The sequence below is a fragment of the Anabrus simplex genome, chromosome 12 (assembly GCF_040414725.1).
Source record: "Anabrus simplex isolate iqAnaSimp1 chromosome 12, ASM4041472v1, whole genome shotgun sequence".
Classification (NCBI taxonomy): domain Eukaryota; kingdom Metazoa; phylum Arthropoda; class Insecta; order Orthoptera; family Tettigoniidae; genus Anabrus; species Anabrus simplex.
This window is the reverse complement of record NC_090276.1, coordinates 78,560,333-78,587,899: the sequence shown is the minus strand read 5'-3', so window position 1 is coordinate 78,587,899 and position 27,567 is coordinate 78,560,333. Positions and strand designations below refer to the sequence as shown.

At 39.9% G+C, this 27,567-nt stretch overlaps 1 protein-coding gene across 2 annotated transcripts in view; it reads right to left on the bottom strand.

Moving 5' to 3' along the window:
- LOC136884195 (uncharacterized) overlaps positions 1–27,567 on the bottom strand; it is a 114,690-nt gene that overhangs the window by 57,860 nt on the left and 29,263 nt on the right. For both annotated transcript variants that reach the window (XM_067156237.2, XM_067156238.2), the window contains 3 exons: positions 23,393–23,612; positions 21,523–21,599; positions 3,696–3,896 (listed from right to left, as the gene is read on the bottom strand). In XM_067156237.2, coding sequence (XP_067012338.2) covers positions 3,696–3,896; positions 21,523–21,599; positions 23,393–23,612 — 498 coding nt within the window. The remainder of the gene's footprint in view (positions 1–3,695; positions 3,897–21,522; positions 21,600–23,392; positions 23,613–27,567) is intronic.

Below are 27,567 nucleotides of genomic sequence, written 5' to 3'. Positions count from 1 at the left end.
ATTAAACAACAGTTTAGTCAGCCTTTATTTTTAACGTGTTAAGAACTGTTAGATCAAAAACTGGATGTATGGCTTTTCAGGCGTTTGCTCTATTAACCAGCATTTCGTCTTAGGTCTGACACTAGACTCGTCAGAGTGGGATGTGTCAGACCCTACCCACTGATGCTGGGGTGTATGCAGGTGAACTTATCAGAAGCTTCTTATGTAGCACAGTCTGATAACTGCATACGGGAGATAAAACTCCACAATGGAATTAATGCCCGCCTAGCAATTCCAAATGGTAATACTAAATTCCCATGAAGGGAATTAGATATTTTTCCACCAATAGAGCATATCAAAAATCAGCTGATTTTTGATATGCTCTATTGGTGGAAAAATATCTAATTCCCTTCATGGGAATTTAGTATTACCATTTGGAATTGCTAGGCGGGCATTAATTCCATTGTGGAGTTTTATCTCCCGTATGCAGTTATCAGACTGTGCTACATAAGAAGCTTCTGATAAGTTCACCTGCATACACCCCAGCATCAGTGGGTAGGGTCTGACACATCCCACTCTGACGAGTCTAGTGTCAGACCTAAGACGAAATGCTGGTTAATAGAGCAAACGCCTGAAAAGCCATACATCCAGTTTTTGATCTGATTTTTGATATGCTCTATTGGTGGAAAAATATCTAATTCCCTTCATGGGAATTTAGTATTACCATTAAGAACTGTTATCGGACATGTTATTTATGCATTTATTACGAAAATATGTTCTCTTTCATTTCAAATTTTCTTCATGGAACAGCAGTAGACAAGTATAAAAAATCAACTCTGACATCGCCTTCGAATGTCGACGAGAGAACTCGCTAGTGAACAAAGTGAGGAAATGATACTGAAAATAATCGATTGCGTGCAACATAATCGCTGGGGTGTATAAATATTGGTAACGGAAAAAATCACGCATGATTAATCGCTCGCAATAACAGATGCGTCAGTGATAGGGCTCTCGCTGTAACCGAAGGATAATACACAGTTTAATAGGGGAATTTTGAAGAGACAGCAAAACACTGTTAGTATAATGGGGTTCTCGCTATAGCGGACTTCTATTGTATACAAAGTTGCTGTACCATCATTATTTCTACTTATCATAACTAAACGACGAACTATGAGGAATTCCCAAAAATTGGCAACTGAGAGGAACACCACAATGACCATCTCCAAGTCTTTCTGTCCCTTTCCTTTTCCTGTCTTTAGCCACCCTTCTCATCAAGCCAAACGAGTGTTAACGTCCGACCTCCTGACGAAGCTTGTCGAGGAGACTGTGCACTGTCACTTGTTTGCCCCTTTCCACAAACTGCGGTGTATAAGAACAGAGACATTACTTCATGAAGGATTTGGTTGTTTAAAAAAAAAAAGTGTACTGGACGAAGGCATAATCTACAGCGCCTGCTGATTTGGAGGATTATAAAATAACAGATTTCAGAAAATCAAATAATGATAATTACGGTTCTGGAGATCAGCGATCAGAAAACAAAAATAATGAAATCGGACGAAATAACCAACTACCTGGGAGTCACGAAACTGATCAGCAACTGAATTAGATACACTTGGCTACATTTCATCCTGATGAAAATGGCAATGTGGCACGACAGAAGCGTGCGAAGTTATACAGTACGTAGATTGATCTCACATCTCTCTCGACAGTATCCTAGATGTGCTCAATATGATTGGGGTCGGGTGACCTTAGGGACCACGCAAAGATCCTTGTGTTCATCGAACAAATCAAACAGAATCCGGGAGCGGCTGGACTGCAGTGCGCTGGAGGTGACATGGTACCTGTATCGTTCGTTGTTGTCTCATCACATGTACCATTTCATCCCACGTGAACAGTCCCTGTACGATTATACAGCTACCTCCAGCCTAACAAGAGGATCCACCGACTCCTGTTATGGTGACGCACCCATACAAACTGGTATCATAACTCATCTGTCCAGGCGATCTTTCTCTACGTTTCGAGAGTTCAATGTTGGTGTTCGTGTGCCTTGTGACATGCGGTGAGCAGTGGGATGGCTCTCTCGCTCATCGTTATCCAACACGGTACTCACCTGCTCTTATCATCAAAGTCAGTGGACGGAGACAGCAGTTGATCCCGACTGCATCTACATACTCATGGTACAAATAGGACACGGTGGTCCGTGGCAGGCCCATCGCCAGCACGACTTCGAAGATGGAATAGCCAATATGTACGGCACCGACAATCTGGCTGCAATCAAGTGTCTTGTCCTGTTACTTATATGCGTAGTAAGAGGTCTGACGACATCGCAGTCATGTACCACTCCAAACTATTTCACTCGCCAGGCCGATCACAGTGCCATTTCGCCAAAACGACAGCTATCTCTAATTCAATTAACTGCTCATCAAATATACGAAAGGAACATCAGTGGTCATCAGTGTACCTCGGCACAAATATTTGACAGGTTTTTCGATAACTGGAGATACAACTTCCTCAGTTTGAGTTGTTGGTTTTATATTCTGCCCATTAAATACAGAACATTCTTCTCCAACACCACATCTCATTTCTTCCTATCTGATGCGGTAACAATCCACGTCTCCGCACTGTAAACGAACATATAGAGTAACGGAAACTGCAGAAAGGAAAGTGCACAATATCAATGTGGAAGAAAGCAATGTCACAACTTGTCCTGTCAGTGAAGGTACAACTACTTCACGCACTCATCTCTATGAAATGATGGACTAAAGAAAACAATTTTTTAACAATGGTTTTAATTCAACAGTTTGGAAACCAGCTCTAATTATAGTTAACATTTTACAATACTATGGACAGTACATTAATTGTTTAGGGCATTGATAAGCAATGAACGACCTGCATAAGCAGAAACGTATCAGGAAGAAGAAGAGACTGATAAGCAAGATTTTAATGCAAGAAAACAAGAACAGGTTTCTTTTAAGAAGATGATTTTTTTAAATTTTCTTTTTACAAGTTGCTTTATGTCGCACGGACACAGATAGGTCCTATGGCGACGACGGGACAGGAAAGGGCTAGGAGTGGAAAGGAAGCGTCTGTGGATTTAATTAAGGTACATCCCCAGCATTTGCCTGGTGTGAAAATGGGAAACCAAGGAAAACCATCTTCAGGGGTGCCAACAGTGGGGTTCGAACCCACTATCTCCTGCATCCTGGATACTGGCTGCACTTAAGAGGCTGCAGCTATCGAGCTCAGTAGAAAAATAAGAAGAAGAACAACAGTGTTTTAGACTATAACGAAGTTGACCTGTTGGCAATTTTAGTCTAACAAATTTTTAATGTGAACATTTGTTTTTATGTCAATTTTGTATTGTAGAATTACGGTAATTCTTTTCTTGGGGATTTTGGAAATCTTTAATAATCTCTAAGGAAGAGAACAGACCTTGTTCCTGAAACATGAACAAACCTAATATCTACTAAATAAGATATATATATTTGTATTGTAATGGCACTGACAATGCGGACCTATTACAGGTTTATCGATAAATGGCACTAGTCAATATGGATCAAGTGAGGAGGAGTTTGTGGCGGTGTGCAGGTCCTACAGTTGATGTACAAAAAATCAAGGAAGATTACAGTCTTTAGCAATGAGGGAACAACTGAGAGGAAGAATCATCGTTCCGTATAAACTAGGAGATTTACTCTCCACACCAAACTGTTACTTACCTTTGCATTAGAACTAAAATTCTTTCTACTAATCTGACGAGATTTAAAGAATGTAAGCGCAGCGACTAATGCAAGATGGAACTTGTTCTGGTTGAATGGCACTGGTATGACCAAGTTATCGCCACTTGAACTTAAGGCGGGCAGTAAACCGAGAGCAAATGAATCCAGGTGTCTTCCCAAGCTCACCAATCCGGTCTCAACCTGTGGAGAAGAAAACAGCACACATCACAACAACAGATGGGGTGTGGGAATCGTTCAACTTTATTGACTATACAGTGGAACCTCCATTCTCCGTTTTTGGAGGGACCAAGGAAAATAATCGTATAACACGGGAAAACGGAAAATCCGGGAATGAATGAACCATCAACTATTTGGCTAAACATCACAAAAATGAAATATGTATACTTATAATCTTACAAACGCCCCTAAACCAAACCAAACCAAACTACAGCCCCAATGGGCCTTCCGCCTACCAAGCGACCGCCTTCGGTCCGAAGGCCTGCAGATTACGAGGTGACGCATGGTCAGTGTGACGAATCCTCCAGCCGTTATTCCTGGCTCTCTAGACCAGGGTCCCCATATCACCATTAAATAGCTCCTCAGTTAAAGGTAATCGTAGAATGACTGAAAATGGAACCAACCCTCATATCCAGGTAAAAATGTCTGACCTGGCCAGTAATTGAACCCGGACCCTCCGGGTGAGAGCCAGGCAAGTTAGACCGCGTTAATTACCGGCACACGGTTTAAAAATCTCGAAACTTTACATTCAGTTTTACCGGGTAAACTTCGTCAGTTTCCTCTGAAAACTTCGTCATATTCCTCTGAAAACTTAGTTCAGTACAGCAACTTTGATCAGCCAAACTCTTCGAAAAATCTAATATCCGTAACGCCAAGCCAAACAACAATCGACCACGAGTAGTTTTTCATTCTCTAATCTAATAAAATAAAGCACATTAGATACAAAGGCGTCCAACATGATGAACATGTTGGCAAAATCTTTTTTTTTAATCCTCCCTTGTAATTTGGTCACCGGTATACTGTTTATAGTCAGAGGGTATGGAAAGGCCTACGTCGACTTTTAAAGGTTATGTTGAACTCGAGAACATGGTTTCGAAAAGTTCTCGAATGCATTATACTTAGTTCTGCCCGTCAATAATCACAATCAAATTGAAAGAGAAAAAATATTAACACTTCCGAAATGACGATTATTTGCGACCTTGAGCTCAACTGGAAAGCGCGCTCGCTGTACAAGTCGGTACGAATGCGAAATGATACACAGTTTTTAAATGTAACGTGCGCAAATAAAACGACTGCGGCTTTTATAACATTTTAACACAAAAAACGTGAAATTCCCAGTCTTATATTGGGACCAAAACAGTAATAGGCAATCCCAAAACCTCCCATGGCTTTATGCACCGGTATGTAACATAATCGTATACGATAATATTAAAGTACTAAATTTGTGTTACTTAAGAAGGAGCAGTTTCGATTCCTGCCTGAAAGCCCAGTGACTATACAGTGGCCTGAGGGAATTGCCGAAAACCTGTTCAGCGATACACTCGAAAAAAGTAAAAAAAAATATACACATCTAACCGTGGACATAATGTAGACATTTTGCAAGTACGAACATTTGACGAAACTCATTCCGTCTTCAAATAGAGGTGTCGAAATTCGCTCTGTCTCTTTCCAATTGTCGTCGGCACTCTCTGCTTTACGATTTCCGAGGATTCTCTAAACAATACTACCCGAATGCGATACTAAGATGATCCCTTATGCAAGTTCACCACCAATCGCATTTCCACTACAGTACTTCAAATGACCGCAATGACAGGACGTCAACACCAAAATCCGTAAGTGCCGTATGCCGTCCTTTCGTAAGATACAGTTTCTTGAAAAACGCGTGATCGAGGATTTAGCGTTGATGGGACTGACATTTCCGGACGATTGATCCGGGAAATAGTTTCTTCGAGGAACGGATAATGCGGGATTTTTACGTGATTTAATTAGGACACTCACGGTACCACGTAATTTGATCGAATAATACGGGAAAACGTAGTTTCCGGGAACGTATAATCGAGGTTCTACTGTATCTGGTATATTTCACAATATGCCTATCAGTCTGCAAGCTTCTGTGGATTAACTCAGCCTCCACAATTTGCAACTAGTTCTATGATCTTATTCAGCGCAACACTGAGTCTCCCTCTATTTCTCTTACCCTCCATGGCAGTCTACTGGCTAACCTGTCCTCCTCTCTCAGGCTCACGTGAGCTCAACACTAGCTTCGTCCATCGAGCATTTATCTCGTAACGCCAAGTCCCCTCCTGCCACTGTTACCACCTGTTTGTGGTGCATGGTGAGAGTGACGGTTACATGCTATTTCATGAAGCATGGGCAACGGTTGTGTGCCTAGCAAGTCGTCCAGTTGCTACAGAATAGGAGACAGCATCTTGGAAATATTGTAAGTCATGGTCAGACGGCTAGGACTATATAATCCACTGTTGTCTCTAACCTGTGAGAGATCTAGCATCCTATCTCATTGAAATTTACCAAGCACGTTCACAATGTTTTATATAAAATTAATTTAATTTAATTGTGAATAAATTTGAATGTGTCGACTAGGTGGAGCAATTATACTTGTTTTTCTAACTAATATAACACAATGTTTTAATCAAGCCTTGGACCTATTAGTACAATGGAGTCTGACTTCCATTTGAAAGGCCAGAGACTGCTTGGAAACACCTTGATGTCATAAGAACTGCATTATCCCTACCTGATGCTTCCCGCATGGGCAGCAGAAGGAAGTGAAGAACATAAAGCAGTCTACCACAAAATGTAGGTGGGCAGGTGTAAGGTTGCACTTAACAGTTGAATTTTACGATGGCACCACTACAAAAAGTAAATGAGGAACATCACCCGTCAATCATGATGACCAACATAGTTCTTCTTCTTCTTCTTCTTCATACGTTTCTGCTTATGCAGGTTGTTCAACATAGCTCTTATTCAATTTAATATTGTATAGTACTTATAACTTTTGTTTGCCTTACTAAAATATAATCTTTTTTTAAATGTGAAGTTTAGGCCAGTCATAAAATAGAGATGAACTATTTTCATTTGATTGTTGTTGGCAATAAAAATGAAAATGAATGACAGAATAGAGAAGAGCTGACTGAGAAGGTTTGGGCACATAAAGCAAATGAGTGATGAAAGAATGCCAAAAAAGTTATGGAAATGCAAATGCAAGGAAGGAGAGGCCACAGACGACCATGAGTAAGATGGAAGGACACAATCCAATGCAGTATTCGAGAAAGAAACCTGGACTGGGACACAGTGTTGGAGGAGGAGTGGTGGAAAGACCAAAGAAAGTGGAGAGGAACCATATTTGTCCCCATCCGGCAACAGCTGGATAATGGGAAATGATGATAATGATGTTGGCAATACGGCTTGTACAGTGGTGCCATCTGTAAGCAGCTTGACTACCATACTGATGTGTTGCCATTTCTTCTGTTGTCGCAAACACATCCTCAGGCGAGGTTGGCACGTTGCTGAAAGTTGGAGAGATATGTGTTCTTTGTGAGATAATAGTGAGGATTTTCTAAACTAGAGCAATGCGATGTCACGGAAACGACAACAACATAGTGATGAATCGCGAAGTGATAATCATTTGCGGTGAGGGGTGGACCTTAATAGTCAGGCATGCAAATTAGTGTGCAGACCAGGGAAAGGAAATTTGTACGCTTCTTTGGATGTCCCTCTGTTCCTGCAGATTATGAATCAGGGTTTCTAAATGTTTGTGAATGTAGTAGATTTTACTAGTAACATTTTGTGATTGCACCGGTATATATTATTGTAACATTTCGCGGTGTATTTAAAGTCTTGTTGGCCGATTTACCTGGTCATCATCATCATAATTTCTTCACTCCAGCAAGCCGGGTGCGGTTGTGTACGAGCCTCCTCCAGTTTGTTCTATCCATCCACAGATGCTACTCATATATGCGACTCCAGTTCACTAATTTCAAGGTCCTTCAATATCTGTTTTTCCTAACATCACGAGTTCTTCCTCTTGGTCTCTTCCCAGGAACATTGTGGTAAATGCATGTTCAAGGAGTCCTGTGAGGGTCCATTCTTTTCATGTGACCATACCATTGCAATCTCTTCACTTCTAGAGTCTCCAGCAAGCTTCTTTCCAATCCAAGCTGTTGTTGGATATCCGCATTCCCTATTTTATCCATTTTTGTTTTTTGTAGACAAGAAAGGAGAAACTTCATTTCTGTTGCCTGAAGACGACTCTTTGTTGGTCCAGTAAGTGTTGCTGCTTCCAGACCATACGTCAATAGAGGTACTAGATATATTTTGTACAAGCTGATCTTGGAAACTAATGGAAATGTTTCATCCAAAAGTATTTGACGTACAGCATGACAGAATTTGGAAGCTTTCTGTTTCTGTTGCTAATCTCTTGATGTATGGTATTGTCTGATGACAGAACACTACCTAAATACTGGAAGTTGTCTACAATATCCATCTCCTCATCTCCAATTCTTAGATGAACAGTTGGAGAGTTTCTACTCATCACCAAGCCAACTGTCTTAGTTTTGCTGATTTTGAGACCTAATGTTGTAAAAGCTTCATGCCAGAGATCTAGTCTAGTTTGTACTTCCGCTTCTGTCTCACCCCAAACCATTACATCATCAGCAAAAACCAGGGCATTAGTTGTTGGATCCTTTCTCCTAACCGCTTTTAAAACTTCATCTATTATGATTATGAAGAGAAGTGGTGAAAGACAACTTCCTTGCTGGACTCCACTCTTCGTTACAAAACAACCTGACCTTCCATCCTGGATCTGGACACAACACTTCGTTTCAACATATAATCGTTGTACTCGTGCTATGATGTCATCGGGCACTTTCTTATGTCTCAAACATTCCCATATATGCCTGCGTGGTACATGGTCATATGTTTTCTCAATGTCCATAAAAACGGTTATAAGTGTTCTACCTCTCTCCCAATACTTCTCATAGAGCATTTACCTGGTGTGATATTTAATTATAACCTTAATCAGTGTGCTGAAAGTGTGACAGTATTGCCCACCTCTCTCTTATGTTGTGACGTAGCTGTCAGATTGCATTCGGGAGACAGCAGCTCATTTTCACACCAGGAGAATGTTGTCACACAAGTGAGGTTCAACCTTATTCAAATCTTTAAAGCTGAACAGGCTTCGGCCATAACTCTTGGCCTTTTTCAGTTGTGCAAATTACTAGATATATGGGTAACCTAAAAAGAGAAGTGAATAATTTTATGAATGTCTCTGAAAACAACAATTTCTCTTTCAATAACATCATTTACAAACAGGATGGTCTACCTATGAGCTCCATTGCTTTCTGGGCTAGATAGGTAGATGAGACTATCAGTTCACTAACGCGGAAGCCTTACTTCAACACCTGAATTCGTTAGACCCATTCATCAAGTTCATTCTAGAATTCAGGTGATTAATTCTATAAATTACCAGAGATAACAGTTCTTTCACTAAACATTTTCAAAAAACCTACGCAATCAACTAACATAATAAGACAAGATTCTTTACATCCAAAAGGACTAAACTGAAAGGCCGAAGGAAACACAGTAGAAGAAGAATGGACAGTCATGAAGAATGAGGTCAGTAGGGCTGCTGAAGAGATGTTAGGAACAAAGGAAAGATCAACTAAGAATCAATGGATAACTCAAGAGATACTAGACCTGATCGATGAATGACAAAAATACAAGAATGCAAAAATTGAAGAAGGCAGAAGAGAATACAGTGATTAAAGAATGAAGTGGATAGGAAGTACAGGGCAGCTAAGGAAAAAGGGTTGAAGAAGAAGTGCAAGGATTTTGAAAGCAGTATGGTCCTAGGAAAGATAGATGCTGCATACAGGAAAATCAAGGAATCCTTTGGAGAAAGGAAAACTAGGTGCATGAATATTAAGAGCTCAGATGGAAAACCACTTCCAGGGAAAGAAGACCAGGCAGGAAGATGGGCAGGAACATATCCAACAGTTGTATCAAGGTAAGGACTAGATGATATAGTTCTGAAACAAGTTGATGACATTCCCTCTGAATTACTGACTGCTTTAGGAGAAACCAGCATGGCAAGGTTACTCCATTTAGTGTGCAAGATGTATGAGACAGGAGAAGTGCCATCCGATTTTTGACACAATGTTGTTATACCTATTCCCAAGAATGCCGGTGCTGACAAGTGTAAAAACTAACGCACTATTAGTTTAGTATCTCACGCCTGCAAAATTCCATCAATTAGTATTTACAGAAGAATGGAAAGACAAGTTGAAACTGAGTTGGGAGAAGATCAATATGGCCTCAGAAGAAATGTAGTCCACCCTTCGAGGAATCCCAACCACCTTCTCAGGGTAGATTCGATTAGTTTAACGTGGATTCCGAAGAAGGGAAGCGGATGCCGATGCGCCGTCTACAACATTAACTAACTATCGTTCGCTCGGATGAATTTCTAGCCAACCTATGTGTAGTTTAACTTAATGTAGCCTAAGACTTGTCGTCTTAATACTAATCGCCTCCTACACTAACGTAGAATTCATAGACACCTCAAGATAACTTTAAACTTAGAATTATTTATTATACACAGTATGAAAATAATATTTAGGAAGAGAAAAATAAAAGTTAATATGGGTTATCAAACTCAAAACTGGTTAATGAATGAATGTCTTACAATAAATTCATTAGTAATGATCATCTCCATCCAGTCTCTCTCACTTATTTACATTGAAACTGCACTGAAATTAGCTAAAGTCTCTGTTATGTTCAACGTTAATCAGTTATAATAATGGATTTATACACTCTTCTCTTAAGAAAAAGGTGAATTAATTTACACAAACACTTGCTCAACTCATAACGTTTCAATATATGACCCATCTCTGTATGAAGCTAGCACAGTTCACTAATATGTCACTTCATGGCTTAATTTCGTTCCCTTGGATTTGTGGTGTTATCTCATGCTCGTGCATGGTTTCTTAGAATTAGCATTCATGTGCACAACAACACAATTATAAAGTATCATATAACATGTATCAACTTAACTGCATCTGAACAGAATAATCAGATCTTGCGTAAGACAACTAATGTTATGGGCAGTTCATTTCTGAAGATATATTGACCTTCACCTAATTTTGATCACATATGGTAAGCCTGGTTTATTTGCACCTTTGTCTGCTTATAAAAACACAGCTGTCTACCTCAAGTTCCATCTTACTTTTTTTTTTTTTTTGCTAGGGGCTTTACGTTGCGCCGACACAGATAGGTCTTATGGCGACGATGGGATAGGAAATGCCTAGGAGTTGGAAGGAAGCGGCCGTGGCCTTAATTAAGGTACAGCCCCAGCATTTGCCTGGTGTGAAAATGGGAAACCACGGAAAACCATTTTCAGGGCTGCCGATAGTGGGATTCGAACCTACTATCTCCCGGATGCAAGCTCACAGCCGCGCGCCTCGTTCCATCTTACTAGTTCCAAGTCTAACAAGTTGCTCGTTCCAAGAGAGAGATGCTTTTATTCGATGATTGTGGCCTATCTCCCTAATTCTTACACATTAACATACATTCTATTAACTCTACAGCATCTGGTTACTTGATAATCCTCATAACTTCTCAATTCAAAGCTCCTGTTATCCAAATTTGCGTCATTCTTTCCATTAAATATTCAATACATTCCATTTCTTGCTTCTACTCGACATAGAATACATTTATATTCACTCTTCCACTAATTTCCTTCACATAACACATTACTATTGTAAATCATCTATCTACATTAATGTTTCGTGAAATCTATAACTCTTCTTAGTGTTAATAACCTCTCTTGACGCATTCATACCTTCCTATATATATATATATATATATATATACACACACATATTCTCAATTGGATCCTTAGCTTGTCAATACATCATAACCTTTCTCATCTCTGATGTCATTTTAACATCACATAACCTTCCTTAACACAACAATGTATTCCCTATATATGAGTTCTGAATCACATTGCTTACAATCATATGACATTCTTACTTGGAATATATTATGCTAGGGGCTTTACGTCGCACCGACACAGATAGGTCTTATGGCGACGATGGGATGGGAAAGGCCTAGGAGTTGGAAGGAAGCGGCCGTGGCCTTAATTAAGGTACAGCCCCAGCATTTGCCTGGTGTGAAAATGGGAAACCACGGAAAACCATCTTCAGGGCTGCCGATAGTGGGATTCGAACCTACTATCTCCCGGATGCAAGCTTACAGCCGCGCGCCTCTACGCGCACGGCCAACTCGCCCGGTTACTTGGAATATAAATCACTTCCAACCTATTTTTATAATAAGAACTACAGCATTGGTTATGGCACAATGAAAGGCTGAATCTTGTCTGTCCAATAGTTTGGGGTTTGCTTATGTGTTAAAGAAGACTGCCTGACTCCTTATAAATCGATTTCTAGTGAAGTTACTCGCAAGAATATCTAGCACTGGTTATTTTTCTGACGACTTAAGCGGTACCACACCTAACTTTCAATCACATGAGGTTAAGAGAAATATTATCTACTACTACGAAAGTAATCCCAAAAATAAGGTCTCCAATTTTTTTTTTATAAATACACAGACCTGTTTATTTCTATGATGGCTTACATCATTTAACAGCTTGAACATTCAGCTATTTTTCTACATAATCACCATTTCGGTCGATGCATTTTTGTAGACGCTGTGACAGTTTTTGTATGCCCATGTCATACCAGCTCATCGCCATGCTGTTCAGGAATTTGTGAACCTCATTTTTCACCTTCTCGTCGGTGCTGAATCGCTTTCCAGCCAAACGTTTTGTCAACTTAGGGAAAAAGTTATAGTCACTGGGTGCCAAGTCAGGACTATAGGGTGGGTGGGTGATGTTCCACTGAAACTTGCAGGAGAGCAACGGTTTGCCGGGCGACGTGCGGGCAAGCGTTGTCATGGAGAATGTTTACCCCCTTGCTCAACATTCCTCTTCTCCGGTTCTGAATTGCCCGCCTGAGTTTTCTCAGAGTCTCACAGTACCTGTCAGCGTTAATTGTGGTCCCAGCGGGCATAAAGTCGATCCCAAAACACAGTTGTCACGACTTTACCAGCAGACTGTGTTTGGTTGAATTTCTGCGGCTTTGGGGAAGAGGAAAGCCACCACTGGCGTGATTGTTGCTTGGTCTCAGGTGTAAAATGGAACACCCAGGTTTCGTCACCCGTGGCAATTGAGCCCAAAAAGTCGTCCTGTTCAACTGCAAAGTGTTGAAGAAATGCGCGGGAAGAATCAACTTGTTGCCGCATGTGGTCTTCAGTCAGCATGCGTGGCACCCATCTTGCGCACACCTTCCGGTATGTCAATTTTTCCGTTAAAATTATGTGAGCGGAGCTTCGGGAAACCTCAGGAACCAAAGAGCAGAGATCATCCACCAGGGTGATTCGCCAATCTTCACGCATGATTTGCCCAACCTTCACGACTGTCTCGACGGAAATTGACGGTCTTCCGCTCCTTTGTTCGTCGTGAATTTCAGTCCAAACAGCTGCAAACTCTCTACACCACTTACGAACATTTTTGACATTCATGCACGACTCACCACACACTTCCGTCAAATGGTGATGGATTTCAATCGGTTCAGTACCTTTTGCGTTCAAAAACTGAATAACTGCGCACACTTCGCACTTGGCAGTAACATCTAACGGGACCTCCATTCTCAACGGCTGCCAAGTCAAGACCGAATGCCTCAGCGCATGTGCATGTTTATATGCGAGCGCGGGAAACACTCTTCACAATATTGTGACCAATAGCCACACGAATAGAGGTCTATATTTATAAAAAAATAGGAGACCTTACTTTTGGGATTACCCTCGTAAATATGTATATTTTTATTAGAAACTTATCTTATTCCTGTTGCCTGGGGACTGGCTCAGGTCTACTCCTTCTCCATCTCTGAGCAACGGTCATCGTTGGTATCTGGCCCTGCTGTCATCCACTCCCTCATCATCTTACAGATTTGCATTTGTTGCAGTACTCGTTCATAGAATCATAAAATACAATGGGAATCAGCTGACATAAGTCAAACATCTGCAAAGCCTTCCAAGTAATTAATTCATTTTCGTAATGAAGTGCTTGGTTTGGTCTCTATTATAATATCAGATTCTGCATATATCTACTGCCTTCACAAATTTTATGTGGGATATTCTTCTTTCTAGTCGATTTTGGTAATGTCAATCTGTATTGTGATCTATTTCTTCTTTACAGCCGTCTCAATGCGTTGGTTTTCCGAGCTTGTCATTGATCTGCGTTGATATTAAGTATTTATGTATCTTTCACGATGTCTAGTGTTGGAATAATAATTCAGCTTTGCTACGGTATTTTCCTTTAATATTATCCTTTTCTTAATGTTATATGAGTATTAAATCTGTAGCTTCACTTCTGTACTTCTGAATGCAAAGATTTCCAGTCAATATATATTTGTTTTTGTTAGCTCTCTTCAACAATTCGAATCTCATACTTCCGTTATTTTATACACCGTCTTCATGATAATGTCTATTTCCATATGGTATTAGCCTAGACTTGTGAGATTACTATGACATCTCAATCTGCTTAATTTTGTCACGGATAATTTCTTTTACGCGTACTCGACCAAAATATTACTTCTCTGAATACTGCAACGGTACAGTAGGAACACTTGAAGCAATCCTGACTTTACGTCTTATCTTAGAGGATTGAATTAAGAAGGGCAAGGTCACATACATGGCGTTTGTAGATCTAGAAAAGGCATTTGATAATGTTAATTGGACCAGGCTATTTGAGATTCTGAAGGTGATCGGGATTAGGTACCGAGAAAGAAGAATGATCTACAATCTATATAAAAATCAGCCTGCAGTGATAAGAATCGAGGGCTGTGAAAAAGAAGCAGCAATCCAGAAGCGGGTGTGGCAAGGCTGCAGTTTGTCCCCCCTTTTTTTTCATTGTTTATATAGAACAGGCAGCAAAGGAAATCAAAGAAGAATTAGGAAAGAGAATCACAATCCGAGGAGAGGAAATCAAAACCCTGAGATTTGCCGATGATACTGTTATTTTATCTGAGATTGTAGAAGATCTGGAGAAGTTGCTGAATGGTATGGACAGAGTCTTGGGTGAGGAGTACAAGATGAAAATAAATAAGTCCAAAACAAAACTAATGGGGTGCAGTCGAACAAAGTCAGGTGATGCAGGAAATGAAGTCTTAACGTCTTCAAGGAAGTAGATGAATATTGTTACTTGGGTAGTAAAATAACTAACAATCGCAGAAGGAGGACATAAAATGCTGACTAGCACAAGCAAGGAAGGCCTTAAGAAAAGAAATTTGCTCACTTCGAATACTGAGATAGGAATTAGAAAGGTGTTTTTGAAGATTTTTGTCCGGAGTGTGGCATTGTATGGAAGTGAAACATGGACGATAACTAGCTCAGAAAGAGATCAGAAGCTTTTGCAATGTGGTGTTACAGAAGAATGCTGAAGGTGAGATGTATAGATCGAATCACGAATAAAGAGACACTGAATCGATCTGGTGAGAGGAGATCGTTGACTAAATTTGACGAGAAGAAGAGAGAGAATGTTAGGACACATTCTAAGACACCCAGGACTTGTGCAATTGGTTTTTGAGGGAAGTGTAGGGGATAAGAACGGTAGGGGTAGACCAAGGTATGAATGTGAAAAGCAGATTAGAGCAGATGTAGGATGCATAGAAATGAAAAGGTTAGCACAGGATAGGGTGACATGGAGGGCTGCATAAAACCAGTCTATGGCCTGATGACTCAAACAACAACAACCCAAAAAATCATGTAGTTTGATCCCTAAAGCGCTTAATATTCCCCTGTCGGCTAATAATTTCAAAAAAAAAAATTCAACATTTACAACATTGCTGTTAACAATGTATAGTAGATAAAACACTCAACTAATTCAAAAATAAACCTACAACTCTTGTCAAAGATTCAAAAAGTAAAGAAAAAGTATCTCACATTTACCTATAACAATCATAACATTCAACAAGCAGAATTTTAATATAGCATTCAGAACTAACAATACAAATTCAAACACATTCTAAAAAAATCAAATGCACATCGGCCAGACAGGGACAAGTTTTCAAATTCTTCATCTGTAAATGCCAAAAAGCACAACAGGTTTTCAGCCACGAGAGAACATACGGCAGACTTTAACCATCACTTCACTTCTTTTGACAATGATTTATTCATTTTATATAGAGCAAAGAAAGGCAACTTTTTTAATATATGCAAAAAATACCTTTATATACCTAGACCAAAGGAACAACCCCATTTTAATTTTAATGAAATTTCTGAACAAACAGCAGAAGGGGTCAAAATGACTCCCACCTTCAATTTTTCTTTAATAATGTGCATACTCCTACATCGTTTCTCTTCAAATATCTTGACATTTCAAAAAATTTTGTCCTGTTTACGGTGATGTATCGCACCCAGCAAAATATTTATATTTTCATTGATTTTTCATATGGCACATCCTGGACTGCGGAAGGGGTCATTTTTGACACCTGTACAATTCCTTATTACAATGCAGGAGTTTGCATTGCCAGACAACAGTGTTTGCCTGGATTGGTTTATTGTTGTGCTGTTGCTGTCAGATAAGTGTTCCATTTTGTGGGATTATTGTATTCATCTCATCATTTAGAAAGTGTTCTTACAGCCATTTGTTATGATTCTTTTAGTGAAGAGGTGTCTCATATGCTAGAAAATTCAGATGTTGAATCTGAAAGTGAACTATCCGATTCAGATGACTATTTTTTTGCTAGTGACAAACGAGACTAGCGAGACTAGTGAGGACGAAGGTTATAAAGAGACAGAGGACTAGTCATCAGGAGGAGAAGTCAAAAGTACTAATCTGCCTCCGACTCGCCTCAAATGTCTCAATCTCACTTTGGTGTTTCATCAGTGAAAATGGTCACTCAAGACGGAACCAAGTGGGAGGTCTTGGATTCAAACTCATTTGGAAGGCTGAGCTGCAGTGAATGTCCTGAAAGAGCGGGAAGATCCCACAACAAAGGCTTACCACCGAGTTGACTATGTAATTAGTGCCTTTCGTCTTCTCTCTGATGAATCAATGCTTTGTCTAATAAGAAAATGACACACAGAATCAATCGCTCAGAAAGAACTCAAGAAAACAGACTGGACTTGTCACTTGAGGAGTTGGCGGCTATGATTGCCATCATGTATACTTGAGGTGTTCTGTGTTTAAAGGTGTGCCTATTGATGATCTATGGTCGCCTTTTTGTGGACAACAGTCCACGAAGGACGCAATGTCAAGAGATAGATTTCGAGAGCTTCTGAGTTTCAACCATTTCGATGAGAATTCAACCTTAGCTCAGCGCCTGCCAGCTAACAAGTTAGCTCTTGTCTCTGAAATCTGGGACAAAAATTTGTGGAAAATTGCCTTCGCTGTTACCGTCTAACCACCTTGCGACAGATTGGAAACATACAGTGCACCTTGACAGTGTACCAAGTGAAGAAAAACAAGGACATCCTCCTCCTTAGCACATGGCCCGCTCAAATAACAATGAGCAGGGAACGAAGGAAGAAGCCAGAACTTTCTACAATTAGATGTGGTCGACCGAATGTCTCATAAATATACCACGAAGGGTGCATGCAAAAGGTGGCATATCTTTTACAATATCCTAGACCTAACAGCTATCAATACTGGGGTCATTTACAAGTAAAGGGTATGAAGATAAAGCAGAAGTAGTTCACCATCCATCGGGCTTGTGACCTAACAAGACGGAACGTGCAAGGGAAACAACAACAAGAAGAGGAATTTGTAGAAAAGTGCCCATCCTCCTTTAACCAACCTCTCCAACATAACCTTGGATGAGGATGATAAAGCTTTTCTCGTTAAAGGTCTAAAGCACAATTGGCCAGGTCTAAATCCTTCCAACACAGTTACTAAACTTGTCATTGAGTCAGAAATGGCTGTTAGTAGAATGCCACATGAACTCCAAGAGGAAATCAGATTTGATGAAAAAAAAAAAAACCACTTAATAAAACCTTTCTTTCTGAAAAATGTGCATTAGCCCCTAATAATAGCAATATTACAGAACCTTTTAAAGTAAGGAAGAAAATTCAGGACCTCAAAAAGAAAGTATAGTAGAACCTCGATAATTCGAAATCGGCTAATTCAAAATCCCGCCTAATTCGAAGAAGCTCTCATTCCTGGAAACCTGAGACACAGTTTTGCATGTTATTTCAATTGTTTAATTCGAAATACGGATAATTCATAATTCGAAGTACAATGTCGGCCCCATTACCGAAATTCAGACTTTTAATTCGAAACTGCCTTTACATTTTGAAACAATAGTATGCTACAGAGTAATTTCAACTCGAAATTTATCCGCTCGGCGTCATAATAGAACGCGCGTTCCGGAACGTGGAGGGGTAGCTTTCCGCACTTACACTCACTTCGGTGGGTGTACAGAGCGCTTCATGATTGCTAAGTTGAATGAAATCGGAATTCTTTTGTATTCAACCTTTTAAGGAACGCCGTAATATCACGCAACAGGCAGTGTGCGGGAAAACAGAATCCGCGAACACTGGCGATGCCGACAGTTGACGAAAAAACGTGGCTCATGTAATATTCGTAGGCACAGAACAATATTGTCATTGCCGGTGAAACTGCATTGCTTTATTTTAATGCGAGCCCAAACGGTCTTATGGTTTTAAAGGATAAATTGCCAGCCGGGAAATCGTACATGGGTGAGTGATGGGAGTCATAGTAGTATGTTGCAATGCACATGGACGCAAGATATTTTATCCCCTCGTCATAGGAAAGTTCGATAAGCTACAATGTTCTAAGGACTTCGGGCACTTTCCATGCCGGTACAAAGCATCTAAAAAGGCAAACAGTACAGAAATCCAAAATATAATGCATTTGCACCGAGGAACCGGCATAATTTATCCTCGTCTTTGAATTGTACAATTTTTTTTTTTCTTTCGTTGCGTGAGGTTATGTTCGTCATTGATTTATCCAAGTGCATTATTTGAACATTGTAAATGCACCTTGTTGGATACATTTTGGAAATAGTTCTTTTTTCATGGCATTTGAAAGGTATAAACTGTGAATCAAGGTTATCTGCATGCAGTAACGGGCCTTAGAATATTTTGTAACGCGGCAAGGGTTGGTACTACTGAATTGCGAATTGGCGGTTAATTCGAAATCACGTAATTCGAAGTCCGATTTTTTAGTCCCAACGACTTCGAATTAACGAGTTTTTACTGTATCTGTTAATAACCTTATCATCACAAAAGCCGATAAGGGCAACACAACTGTATTTATGGATAAAACAGATTACGTACAGAAAACCAAAGACTTTTTTAACAATGATTCTTTTTCAATTATAAAGAAGGACAACACACAACTCATTCAATGACAGCTAAAACAAATCTTAAAAGATTCTTCCTTCCTTTTTATAGAACAAGAAAAACAAAAGTTATTAATCATGTCTGCCCCGGTACCGTACTGCCAGAGATTTACGAATGGCTGCACCACCTCGAGATGAGGAAAGTGATTTACTTTAGTTAAGAAATATTCACGTTTGTTGCTATTAATATAGGCAGGCGTGGCCTTAAGGTACAGCCCCAGCATTTGCCTGGTGTGAAAATGGGAAACCATGGAAAACCATATTCAGTGCTGCCGACCCACAATCTCCCGGATGCAAGCTCACAGCTGTGTGCCCTTAATCGCATGACCAACCCGCCCGGTCTAAAGTGGTTAATAAGGGCTCTCTGCTCAATATCTTTGAGAATTGTTTCATCCAGCTGTATCAATTCCTTAATCCCAATTTCAACCTTAATGAAAATACCTGAAAAAAACAAACCCTTCATTTGATTAACTTTTTTTGTTGTTGTTGGAAACAAATGAACATCTCAACTCTTTCCCATCAACAGCATTCTGTTCACACTTTTTTCAGCTGAGCCGAGTTCTAGAAGATTCCTTAAGTGCTGGTATTTTAAGGGTTTCGCCTGGTGTTCTATCCGCCGATTAGTGTTATTAGCTGCCCTCCTCGGGGGACCGGGTTTGGTTCCCAGTACTGCCAGAAATTTAAGAATGGCAGGAGGGCTGGTATATGGTAGCTCACCTCCATCAGGTGCACCACCTCGGGATCAGGACGAGAGTTTACTTACTTACCTGGTCTTCTTCAAATTGGAGGAAGAGCTTGCACAGGACATGTGATTGTGATGAGTGTTTTTCAAATCTTTACTTGTCTTACATTGACTTTCATAATTGCTTCATGAATTTTATCTATATGTCTTGCCGTAACTTTGATTTTGACTGATGGTCTCTAGTAAGACCAAAACTAGTTTCAACAAATATATGTAACATTTTTTTTAAGATTACAACAAATAGTACTGAATAGGTGGAAACCTTTACCTTTTGTTTTACACTATATTGCTCTTCAATACGGATTAATATGAAATTTATTACCTATTATATCCACTTAGACCATTAATTTATTTGTAACAAGAGAACTGACATTAAAGGTTTTCAATTATTATAAGATATAATGAAAATAATAATAATATTTGCTTTACGTCCCACAAGTTACACTGTTACGGCTTTCGGAGACGCCAAGGTGCCAGAATTTAGTCCCGCAGGAGTTCTTTTACCTCGCAATAAATTTATCAACATGACGAGGCTGATATATTTGAGCACCTTCAAATACCACCAGACTGAGCCTGGATCGAAGCTACCAAGTTGGGGTCAGAAGGCCAACGCCTCAACTGTGCGAGCCACTCAGCCCGGCTTAGTAAAAAGTGAAATGAAACATACCGAAAGACTCCCCCTATTTTTTAAATCCCCATTTATTGTTTTCCATGCATCCATCATAATTTTCCGCCTTCCCCTTGAAAACAATCCATAGAGGTTTTACTGCATCGGAAAGGAACACACATTGTTGCTATCACCCTGTCCTCCCTATCGTTCAACGGTGCAATTTTATTTGACGTATATCACATGAGAACACTTTCACTTCCTTGTATAAATTACCTTATTTACACTGTACGTCACAACACACAGTTTTACACAGTAGCAATGACACTATATACAACACTCAATAGCGGAGTACCCTGAAGTCGATTCTGACAAGTACAGATATCAAAAACGCTGACGCACGTACTATAACATACTCTCTCTTGAATTCCCCACCTCACTCACTCGAGTCCAATGATCTCACTGACTCGCTGACTTGACAGCTCGATATTTATACTATTCGATCAACCACCTAGAATGATCGACTTCTGGAAGAGTTCTTACAACACTCTAATGGAACACACTCGTAACATCGATCGACAAGCTAGTCGAATGGGTACTCAAACTTTCCTTCAGAATTTAAAAATGTACATGGAAATATCCAACATTCGTAATGTCTCTACATGTATCTGGATAATGAAACCTTACAGTAAGTTTCCAGAACCCTTCATATACACCAAATTATAGTACAATAAGTCTAACATACGAACATTATGGAATTTTCTACCATTTTCGACCATATAGATTTTGAGGTTAAACAATACGTATTCGAGGTATACAATTTTATACTACATATTTACAGAGGAACCATTTACTAGTCATGTTTAATACTAATAAAAGATAATTTAGCATTACATAAACTATAATTAAAATATATTAAACATAATAATTGAAGGTTTTACACCAATTACAGGGCCGTACATACGACATCCCTCCCTTGACCTATGATATTTCTCTCACTACTTGACAGATATTTACTGTACTCACCATCAGCTCCTTAATGCCCACGTGTCTCTTCCTGCTGGGCGATACCATCTCGGGAAGTTGGGGAGTCTCCAGTTGTGCTGAAGAAGATAAACACAAAACACACATCACAACTGTGTCACCTGTCTGCATGACCCTACACAGCTGAACTCTGTTGTTTCCAATACGTAGTTACAATTAGTTTTCGCGCAGCAGCTTGTATGTTGAGTTGTCAGAATATTACTGCATAAGCTCCAGCTCAAAAAGGGAGAAAAGTTTATGGAGACACACAGGGATGTGAAAGAACTGTCAAGGCAGAAAAAAACGTGGGGGGGTCAGGTCGAACGTGTAAGTGTTGTCGATGGACTTCTTTCACGTCAACAGTGGTGTTCTACCGGAGGATCAAACAATGAAATGTTTGAAAGAAAAACAATTAAACTTATTGCTGCTAGTTCATGAATTTCTGAAGAACACGAAGAAAACTGTGCTTCTCACGTGATGTTGCTCCGGGAAATCCCAACGAGGACACTGGAGTACAAAACTAACTAGCCTAAGGAGCTCTTTTCAACGTTTGACTATATTTTCAACAGGCCTCGTACTTCACGTGTGGAGGTGAACGGTGTTGGTACCACTGGGTGTATTACTGCATCGGGAGTTCTAGAGTGAGTCTTGACCCACTTCTCTGCTCAACCAAGAGGAACACGAACCCTGTACTAAGATGAACATCGGTACGGAGAAGGATTAACTTTACCGCAGAGAAGAGACAGAAGTCAATGCTGCTAACTAAGGATTAATATCCCTATCCAGGGTGGTCTGCACATCATGGGTGTTAGCAAAGAGCCTCCTGAACAAAATGTTTCTCAACAGACCTTTGATCTAATAACAACAATAATAATAGCACACAAGTTACATTTGGAATTACTATTCATGAATTGGTAATAAAATATATCTATGTTGAATTATGGAAGTACAACAGTGTTCCCTCACCTTGCTATGTTCTCTGATTTATTTATTTTTTACAAATTGCATTACGTCATACCAACACAGACAGGTCTTATGGCGACGATGGGACAGGAAAGGCCTAGGAGTAGGAAGAAAGTGTCCGTGGCCTTAATTAAGGTACAGCCCCAGCATTTGCCTCGTGTGAAAATAACCACAGAAAACCACCTTCAGGGCTGCTGACAGTGGGATTTGAACCAACTATCTCCCGAATACTGGATACTAGCCGCACTTAAGCAACTGCAGCTATAAAGCTTGGTCTCTGATATTTTACTACAAGGATAACCTTTAGCGTGGGTTGGGGTCACCTACAGGTACCGGTAATACAAGGTAAGAAGTTCTGCTGCACACTCGTTCTTCATTTGCAAGATTTACTGACACTCCGTTTGTCATTCTAACACGATTAATGGAAATGGGTACCGCAAGAAGGAAGTTAGGAAAAACGAGCAACAACACAAACAACAACAACAAAGAGTCCAGTGGGGACACAAGAATACACTCTCTCATCACCTCGTTTCCACCTTCCAGCTTCATCAACACCCACTGTCACATCTTTATTTTTAATGCAGAAGAAGAAAGCTCGATAAACAGAGGAATACGGAAGGTACAAAATAACAGAGGTGGTTAAAGGACTGGGAACACACAATGTCAGCCTCTGGATTTTGAAGGGCAGGAAAATAGTTCATTCAGCCTCTGTGTCGTACGATTCCTCCAGAGACACATTCAGAAATTTCCCAAAAATTCATTAAAACTCAGCCTTGTCATTTCGTAGAGAAAAACGGAACATTAAAATAGATATGCCGGCAGCTAAAGTAGTTGAGTTCATATTACTATTATCATTATTACTACAACCATCATCTCTCTATAATAAAGTGATCAATGAGTGAGAATTTACCAGTGGACTGATGATCCGCTTCCTCACTATCCTCGCTGTCAGAACTGGCAGACTGCAGTTCCATGGGGCAGAGGTCCGATGTATCAAAGGGGAAAGTCCCCCCTCTCTTTAACGAAATGTAAGGCAACTTGCAGCCAAACATGTCGTTGTCAAACACAGCATCTTTGTCCAGAGAGCTGATGGTGTAACTATTGAGAGTCTCGGTGATCTCCCTCATCAACTGGAACAAGGAGCAGAATAAACATCACTGTATAGTGAGCAACACTCAGAGACACTCAGTAATCTGGCCATTCCTTGCACTTGAATACAGAAAACACTACAACTGTACATACACATCAAATCTCGAAAACTTTCCGTTTTAGTGAAGATGCTTTGCTTCACTAGCAACATGTCTGCATCACGTACTGCGGGAATGCACCATCTGTGAGTGGCCCCCATTTCTATCTTGCTCATCACTTCCATGGTAATAAGAATCTGGGGATGACTGGTTCACCGGTGTCTCCTTTGGTGCCACCTCCAGTTCTGTGTCAATCGTAAACCACACTTTTGTCCAGCCCTCTGCTGCTTGCCTTCAGCTTACCCTCAGTGGGGTCCATTTCACATTCATCTAAGAAGCCCTAATCTATAGGTTGTGCCATCATACACAACCATTAACCCAGCTCACAGGAAATAGGGTCATCTTCCCTATCCTTCAATTGAGTAATTCTTGTCTGCGCATCCACGTTGTAGGGGTGGGTATCCTCCACATCAGTGGGCCGGTGTGAAGGAGAGCTAAGTTCAGGCAGGGACCCAGTCTCACGGGGTATAACGTGGAACCCATGCCCAGGGTTAAAGGTGAAGACCTTAACAGCATCTTAAGCAGAGAAGGAGACCTTTGGAATGGGGAAGATGGTGGATGAGGCAACCCATCCTCTCTGGGGAAAATTAGAAGAGGAAACCACTGCCTTGTGGAGAAGAGGGATCTTCAAAGGCTAAGGGAGTAAAACCCATAAGAAAATCCTCAGATGTGCTAGGCTTAGCAGGTCAGTAGATGAGTAAATTTGTACTTGCTTTCAACTACAATACAATCCTCGGATAGAAGTTCAAAAATGGAAATGGAATTGACAAGTCTGGCTACAGTTGCAAAGTATGATGTTCGTGCAAGTGTTAGATCAGAGAACAAAACCCGATTTGGAACAATAAATATTTTAACAATGAATGGGAAGGAAAATGAATTGATAAACCTAATGGAGACAAAAACTTGACATCCTGGGATTATGATACAAATTCTTATAATTTTGTTAAATACTACCTATTCAATAGTATTACAAGTAGATCTTCAACACAGACAAAAAATGAAATTTATAACCCGCAATCCTGGGATTAAGTGAAGTAAAATGGAAAGGGAACAGAATGAAGAAACTAAGAAAGGGGTACACCTTGTAATGGATGGGTAACAGTACAGAGAAAAGAAATGGATTTGTAGTGAATCAGAATGTCGAACCAATAGCTGAAGTTGAGTATGTAAATGAAAGAATTATAATAATGCACATGTAAACAAGGAACTACTGAAGATAGTACAGGTGTATGCTCCTTTCCTCAGTGAACTGGAAACACATTGGAGATGGGATCATGATAATGGGAGATCTGAATGCTCATGTGAGAACTGATAGAATGGGATATGAGAATGTTCTGGGCGCACATGGGTATGGCGATAGAAATGAAGATGGAGAGAAACTGTTGGACTTTTGTATCAGAAATAACTTGATAATAAAGAACACATGGTTTATGAAGAGGAATAGCCATAAGATCAGCCGATATAGTTGGGATGGACAGTATGGAACACTCATCGATTTTATAACAGACCGAGAATGGGGAAGATACGTCTTGAATAATAAGATAATCCCTAGTGAAAGAATGGAAGGTGATCATAGATTATTGATTAATCCCTAAAATTGTATTGAAGAAGAAACCAAAGATCAGGATTTGGGAACTGGCGGAGGAGGATAAAAGAATGGCATTCCAAGATTGTATAAAAAGGATGTTGCATAACATGGAAATACGAAGAGGAGAAGAAGAGTGGGACAATTTCAGACCGACATTTGTGGAAGCAGCAATTGAGGTATGCGGGAAAACAAAAGCAACGGTTAAGGGAAAGGAGACACGGTGGTGGACAAACAAAATAAAAACAGAAATAAAAGAAAGGAACAAGGTGAAGAAAGAAATGGATAAGGAAAAGGAAAAAACGTATCAGAGGATGAGAATAAGATAGAAAGGTTACATGTCGAATACAAAAGATTGAAACTACACGTAAAGAGGAGTATCAAGGAAGAAAAGGAGAAATGTTGGGGAGAGTTACCAACAAAATTGAGCAAGATAGTCGCAGAAATCAGAAACTATTATACAGAGTAATAAAATCGAAAAGAATAAATCAAGAAAAAATCAAGGCATTAGAGAGGGAAGATGGATCCATAATACATGACGAAAAGGGTCTTCAGAAGGTGATGGCAAAGTATTCTGAAAAACTTTATAATGAGGATGACTGCTCGGAGGAAGAAGGAAATAAGAAAATGGAAATAGATGGAGACAAAGAAGAGAACCCGATAACATGGTTGGAACTTGAAAGGGCAGTGAAAGCAATGAGCAAAGATGAAGCAAGTGGAAAAGACGAATTCAATGCTGATATAATTAAGGCAGCAGGAAGCAGTGGACTACAGTGGCTATTAGAACAAGTCCTTTAACTCGTTATTGACCTCATCTTCTTACGTCTTCATATGTGAATGTGGCATAACAGGATTGTACTAGACCCACTTATGAACTTCAACTGGATTTGTTTCGGTACGAAACAGTGGTGTTCTTTTTACTCTTTTGACTGTGATCATTGTGTTATGAACATCAACTGTAATTGCTTTGTCACGAAATAGTGTTAATTTTTTGCCTGTGATCATTGTGTTAGTTGTTTTTAGATCTTTATGACTTAATTTTTGCACTGCTTTGCTAACTGGCTAATGATGACACTTCAAATATGTTGAAACCGATCTCAAATGAACAGGGTGTAACTTCTATTTGGTTCAACTTAACACCGGAGTATTGAAAGGTGGATCCTACCTTCTATTTAATATTGTACACTCCCACACATACTCAACATTCACATAGTAGAATTACAGTATGTACAGAAGATTTCCTTATATACAGGGTAGCCCACTTAAACCTTTCACTGCAGATATATCTGGAACAACAAGACATATTGAAAAATGACTTTTACAGGCATGAAGGCAGGGAAGGGGCTAATTAAAATAAATACTATGAGTCAGTCAAAAACGTAGGAAAATAGTATTTTCAACATCAACTCAAGTTTTTTCAAATGGAAACCCTGTATTATTTCGTACGCAATCGTTAACATGAAAAATCACATAAGTAATGGCGTTTGTTTCATCGCAATAGGTCAATTACATCCCGAGATATTGCCACGTGAATTTGACGCTTGAGATAAACGAAACGCGCAGCAGTTGCACATCCCGAGAGTCAAGCGCGAAACTCACGGTCCTCTTACTCACGATATGATTGCCGTACTACGATGCGACAGGTACTGTACTTAATGCTATTTGCACTGTTATCAAGAGGGATGAAAATAAGAAGAGAAGGGTTTCCTGCCACAGCAAAAGGATATGTAAATAATGGTTTCTCTCTTGCGTGATTTATTTACCTACACAGTACATTGAAGTACTCTGTACTGTACTACTTCAGCATGTACATAATTCGTACAGCAAAGTTACTGTAACGAAATTCTCTTATTTTCATCGCTCTTGATAGCAGTGCAAATAGCATTAAGTACAGCGCCTGGCGCATCGTAGTACGGCAATCATATCGTGAGTAAGAGGACCGTGAGTTTCGCGCTTGACTCTCGGGATGTGCAACTGCTGCGTTTCGTTTATCTCAAGCGTCAAATTCACGTTGCAATATCTCGGGATGTAATTGACCTATTGCGATGAAACAAACTCCATTACTTATGTGATTTTCCATATTAACGACTGCTTACAAAATAATACAGGTTTCCATTTAAAAAAACATAAGTTGGTGTTGAAAATACTACTTTCCTACGTTTTTGACTGGCTCATAGTATTCACTTTAATTAGCCCCTTCCCTGCCTTCATGCCTGTGAAAGTCATTTTTCAATATCTCTTGTTGTTCCAGAT